Raw genomic sequence first — 6000 nt, forward strand, 5'->3', positions numbered from 1 at the left:
TGAAATTTTGGGAAAAAAGTCGAAATGTCGAGAAAAAAATCAAGAAAAAAGTCGAAATTTTGAGAAAAAATGTCAAAAACGCACGAAAGAACTCACGAAAAAAGGAAAAAAAAGGCGAAATGTCAAGAAAAAAAAGGCGAGGAAACTGAAAAAAAACCTGAAACCCTTCTCCCTCCTTTCCTCCCATCCTTCCTCCATTCCTTCCTTCCTTCCTTCCTCCATCTTCCTTCCTTCTTTCCTCCCTTCCTTCCTTCCTTCCTTCCTTATTTCCTCCCTTCCTCCTCCCTTCCTTCCTTCCTTTGTCCCTTGTGTAGTGATAGAAAATAAAAGATGGAAGGAAGGAAATAATGAAGTAAGGAATAAAGGAGATTTTTGATTTTTACAAACACACTTTATTTACATTTTTACAGGGTACAGTTCACATCACATATCGTAAAGTGCTGAAGTGCCTAAAGAAAACAGAATACCCAATAAATAAATAAATAAATAAATGGCTACATCAGCATTCAGTCTTGAAGTAAAAGTGCAAAGTGAAGTTCATTATTGAAAACATTACAAAGGACATTATCATAACACCAGAGGTTCTTAAAACAATCCAAATCATTCATTAATTTATAAAAATTGTACTCCAGTCTCAGTCTGCATCGGGTGTTGCAGCGCCACACTGAGGCGGCCTCCTGAACTGCCCTGTCCTCTATTCTGTTCTTCCTGGATATATAAATCGCCATCTTGGCTTCACCAGAAATAAAGTTTAGGAGTTGCCACTTTTTCTGACTTCTCTTCCTGTATCCTGCACCATAAATAAAATTTGTGTTGCAAAAAGTCTCATTAAAAAGACTAAAAACAGTGGTTAAAAGAGTGAAGAGCTGTGAAAGTCTCTTACACTCACTAAAAACATGGAAAACCGTCTCGCGAAGGTGACAGAAAGGGCACTGGTTTGACACAGCAGGATTAATGACAGAGATGAAGGCATTTGTGGCGATGGCTCCGTGTAAAATCCTCCACTGGAGGTCGCTGTTCTCTTCTTGAGGGGAGGTTTGTACAAGACTCTCCACTGTGGACGCTCTCCATCTCCTCCCAGCTTGTCAGTCCATACAGTGGACGCCCTGTCACACAGTCCCTTCTTGTTGACAGCTTTTACACAGTTTCTGTAGATGATTTTTCTGTCGGCTGTGTGTAAGCTGAGCCACTGAGGGTCCTTGAGGAGAGAGATCCTGGACCAGGTCCATCCAGATGGTCCTGGACCAGGTCTTGGTCCGTCCAGCTCTCCAAGTTGGGGACAAATCAACACCTCTGGGAACGGGTCCCTGTGATCAGGTTCAGTCCCTCTGCCGTAGTCCATGAGGAGACTTCTCTCCCTCCCAGAGAGCCCACCGCCTGAGAGTCCGACAGCGCCGGCCCCGCGGTGTCCACCAGCTGTTCCAGGACCAGGTCTTGGTCCACCAGCTGTTCCAGGACCAGGTCTTGGTCCACCAGCTGTTCCAGGACCAGGTCTTGGTCCACCAGCTGTTCCAGGACCAGGTCTTGGTCCTGCAGCTGTTCCAGGACCAGGACCAGGTCCTGCAGCTGTTCCAGGACCAGGTCTTGGTCCACCAGCTGTTCCAGGACCAGGTCTTGGTCCACCAGCTGTTTCAGGACCAGGTCTTGGTCCACCAGCTGTTTCAGGACCAGGTCTTGGTCCACCAGCTGTTCCAGGACCAGGTCTTGGTCCTGCAGCTGTTCCAGGACCAGGACCAGGTCCTGCAGCTGTTCCAGGACCAGGTCTTGGTCCACCAGCTGTTCCAGGACCAGGTCTTGGTCCACCAGCTGTTCCAGGACCAGGTCTTGGTCCACCAGCTGTTTCAGGACCAGGTCTTGGTCCACCAGCTGTTCCAGGACCAGGTCTTGGTCCTGCAGCTGTTCCAGGACCAGGACCAGGTCCTGCAGCTGTTCCAGGACCAGGTCTTGGTCCACCGTCTGTTCCAGGACCAGGTCTTGGTCCACCAGCTGTTCCAGGACCAGGTCTTGGTCCACCAGCTGTTCCAGGACCAGGTCTTGGTCCACCAGCTGTTCCAGGACCAGGTCTTGGTCCACCAGCTGTTTCAGGACCAGGTCTTGGTCCACCAGCTGTTCCAGGACCAGGTCTTGGTCCACCAGCTGTTTCAGGACCAGGTCTTGGTCCACCAGCTGTTCCAGGACCAGGTCTTGGTCCACCAGCTGTTTCAGGACCAGGTCTTGGTCCACCAGCTGTTCCAGGACCAGGTCTTGGTCCACCCGCTGTTCCAGGACCAGGTCTTGGTCCACCAGCTGTTCCAGGACCAGGTCTTGGTCCACCCGCTGTTCCAGGACCAGGTCTTGGTCCACCAGCTGTTCCAGGACCAGGGTCTTGGTCCACCAGCTGTTCCAGGACCAGGTCTTGGTCCACCAGCTGTTCCAGGACCAGGTCTTGGTCCTGCAGCTGTTCCAGGACCAGGTCTTGGTCCTGCAGCTGTTCCAGGACCAGGTCTTGGTCCTGCAGCTGTTCCAGGACCAGGGTCTTGGTCCACCAGCTGTTCCAGGACCAGGGTCTTGGTCCACCAGCTGTTCCAGGACCAGGGTCTTGGTCCACCAGCTGTTCCAGGACCAGGGTCTTGGTCCACCAGCTGTTCCAGGACCAGGGTCTTGGTCCTGCAGCTGTTCCAGGACCAGGTCTTGGTCCACCAGCTGTTCCAGGACCAGGTCTTGGTCCACCAGCTGTTCCAGGACCAGGTGTTGGTCCTGCACAGCGCTGCCGTCAGCCCAGGCACAGCTCCACTGCAGACATCCAGCCTGGCTCCATGAACTAGTGGTTCTCTCAACAACCAGAACAGAGAGTTAGAGCTTTTTCCTGAATCACATTTAAAAAGGGCCCATGATTTAAAAACACCCTGATAAAAAGGAGGTAACCCATTTAACCTTAAAAATTTTAAATCGGTTAAAAACAGAGCAGCATCCAGTCCCAAGTTACTCACACGTTGTCACAAGGCGTGGTGTTGAGGACCCAAACGCAAGGAGAGAGAGGGAGGCTGGAGGCAGGAGTTCTCAAAAAACAGAAGGATTTATTCCACAAAAAAGCCAAACTAAAATGCTGCAGAGCAGGATCAAAAACAACTCACGTATACAGGGATCGAAAACCAGGAGTACATGGAGGGAACAAACAGTACGGACCGACAGGCAACAAAGGAATGACAAGACCAGATATACACAGGGGATAACGAGACACGACGAGACACAGGTGCAGACACAATCAGGGCAAAGGGGAAACAGGAGGGACAGAACTGAAACTCAAACTGGGGGGAAGTGTCAAACCCTGACACACGTCTGAGTATGCAGCCGGCCACTTCTCTCCACACCAGATCTGCCGGCCCTGACAAAAACCTCTGAATGAACTGTAGTCTGAAGGTGGCAGTTCTGCTGGCCAAGTGGATGAGGCCCTGTCCCCCCTCCTCTCTGGGTAAAAACAGCACCCCCTGTGGCACCCAGTGAAAGCCATCCCAGAAAAAGTTGACAAGCTTTGCTTGGATCTGGGCTAAAAGACCTGATGGAGGGTCTATACAGGCTAAACGGTGCCAAAGCAGGGAGGCCACAAGATTGTTCAGCACAAGAACCCTGCCTCGATACGACATCTGAGGGAGCAGCCATTTCCAGTTTTTTAGTTTGGCTTCAATTTTTTCAGTGACGCCCTCCCAGTTCCTCCGGATCGTAGCCTCGTTCCCGAGGAAGACCCCGAGGTATTTAAGGCCGTCAGTTTTCCAGGACAGACCCTGGGGAAGAACTGGGAGACCGTCACGCCAATTACCAACAGCAAGAGCTTCACTCTTGCTCCAATTCACCCTGTTCACCCAGTGTTGAAAGAAACTGTTAAATTACATAAAATGTCAATATCATTTTGGTTTTTAATTAAAACAATAACATCATCCGCGTAAGCAGATAAAATGATGTTTTCACTAAAACCAGGTAAAATCAGGCCACGGATTCTTGTGCGGATCTTGCAGAGGAGGGGTTCCAGGGAGAGTGCGTAGAGCATCCCAGACAGAGCGCAGCCCTGCCGGATGCCTCTATGCACCCCAAAAGGAGCACACAGACTGCCATTAAACTTCAGTACACTCTCAATGTAGTAGTAGTAGTAGTAGTAGTGTTTATTTCGAATATGAATCATATATAAAAAAAAGAAAGAAAATAAGACAATCGTCTTAACATGAGACATAACAAGTACATATTCATATTCGAAAGGGAGTGAGAAGAAGTAAAACTTATAAACTCTCACCCCCTCTCCTTAAATATGACTAGCTAACACATGCAAACATAACATTATGCAAACATAATAAAAAAAATAAAAATAAAAAAACAAAACAATCAAAACAAGACAATAAAAACATTGTAGCAACATAAGCTACTGACTAGTGTAAGAAATAATATCTTTGTATTTTATTACCTCTGAAAAATAATATCTTTGTATTTCATTTTAAACGGTTTAATATTTGGACATTGCTTTAATTCCATTAAAACTTGTTCCATAGCCTCACCCCGCTGACTGAAACACAAAAACCTTTCCTGTTTGTGCGTATTAATGTGACATTAAAATTACTTTTGCCCCTTAAACCATATCTTCCCTCATGAATACTAAATCATTTCTGTATATTTGTTGGTAACAGATAATTTTTTGCTTTGAACATTATTTGCGCTGTTTGATAGCCCACAATATCCATACATTTGAGTATTTTGGACTTCAGGAATAATGGGTTTGTGTGTTCCTTGTAGTCAGCATTGTGGATTATTCTTATTGCTCTTTTTTGCATTATGGTTAATGGCTGTAGAGATGTTTTGTAATTGTTGCCCCAGATTTCTGCACAGTATTGAAAATATGGTGAGACCAGGGAACAATAAAGAGTGTGGAGTGATTTCTGATCCAAGACCTTTTTAACTTTATTTATAATGGCAATGGTTCTTGAGACTTTACTTTGTACATGTTTGATGTGTAATTTCCAGTTGATTTTATCATCAATGATTACTCCCTAAAATGTTATTTCATTAACTCTTTCTATTTCAACTCCATCTATTTTTATTATTACCTTAGTATTTAATGTATAATTGCCAAACAACATTATTTTAGTCTTACTCAAATTTAATGATAATCTGTTTCTGTCGAACCATTCTTTCAGTTTGTTCATGATGAGGCCCCCTGCAGACCCCTGCGGGGACACGACGCCGCCCTGCGGACGGCTCCTGAACTCCCCCTCAGCTCATTGACATGCAATTCCAGTTGCTAAGGACCCCTGCCGGTACGACACCTTGCCGGCAACGCATTGTCTCCCTGCTGGGACAGGCACCAGCTTCCAGCCCCCCGCAAGGCCACGCCTCTGACTTGTTTAATTCTGTTGTTTGTTCTTGTATATAAAAAAGCTTGTTACGAACCATTTCGATGTCAGCCACCGAACCAGACACTGTCTGTATCTGTCTGCTGAACGCCGGCTAGAATAAAATCTCTCATACCACAGCGGACTCTTGAACTGGACTTTGTAATATTCCTCAACATTCATTTCTATGGTAATATCCTCTTGTAGCTTTTGTAAATTATCCCCGGAACAAAAAATATTAGTGTCGTCTGCAAATAACACAAAATGCAATAACTTAGAGATCTGACATATATCATTGATGTACAAAATGAAAAATTTAGGGCCCAAAACTGACCCCTGGGGTACCCCACATGCAATGTCCAAGCATGGAGAAACACAGTCACCCAATTTCACAAACTGCTGTCTCCCGCTTAAATAACTTTTCACCCAATCCAACACTATTCCCCTGATGCCATATTTTTCCAGTTTCTTGATTAGTATTTCATGATTGATCGTATCGAAAGCCTTTTTTAAATCAATGAATATCCCAACGGCATACTGTTTGCGATCTATTGCATTTGTTATTTCTTCTATTGCCTCTATTAGTGCCAATGATGTAGATCTGTTTGATCGAAACCCATACTGATTCTCCACAAGTATTCTGTTC

General features: G+C 46.0%; 1 protein-coding gene across 1 annotated transcript in view; it reads left to right on the plus strand.

The window, feature by feature from the left end:
• Positions 1-5494, plus strand: part of LOC133419848 (beta-1,3-N-acetylglucosaminyltransferase radical fringe-like) — a 32245-nt gene extending 26751 nt beyond the window's left edge. The window contains exon 9 of the mRNA XM_061709311.1: positions 5160-5494. Coding sequence (XP_061565295.1) covers positions 5160-5247 — 88 coding nt within the window. The 3' untranslated portion in view covers positions 5248-5494. The remainder of the gene's footprint in view (positions 1-5159) is intronic.
• The last annotated feature ends 506 nt before the right edge of the window (positions 5495-6000 follow it).

The sequence above is a fragment of the Cololabis saira genome, chromosome 19, assembly GCF_033807715.1.
Source record: "Cololabis saira isolate AMF1-May2022 chromosome 19, fColSai1.1, whole genome shotgun sequence".
NCBI lineage: Eukaryota > Metazoa > Chordata > Actinopteri > Beloniformes > Belonidae > Cololabis > Cololabis saira.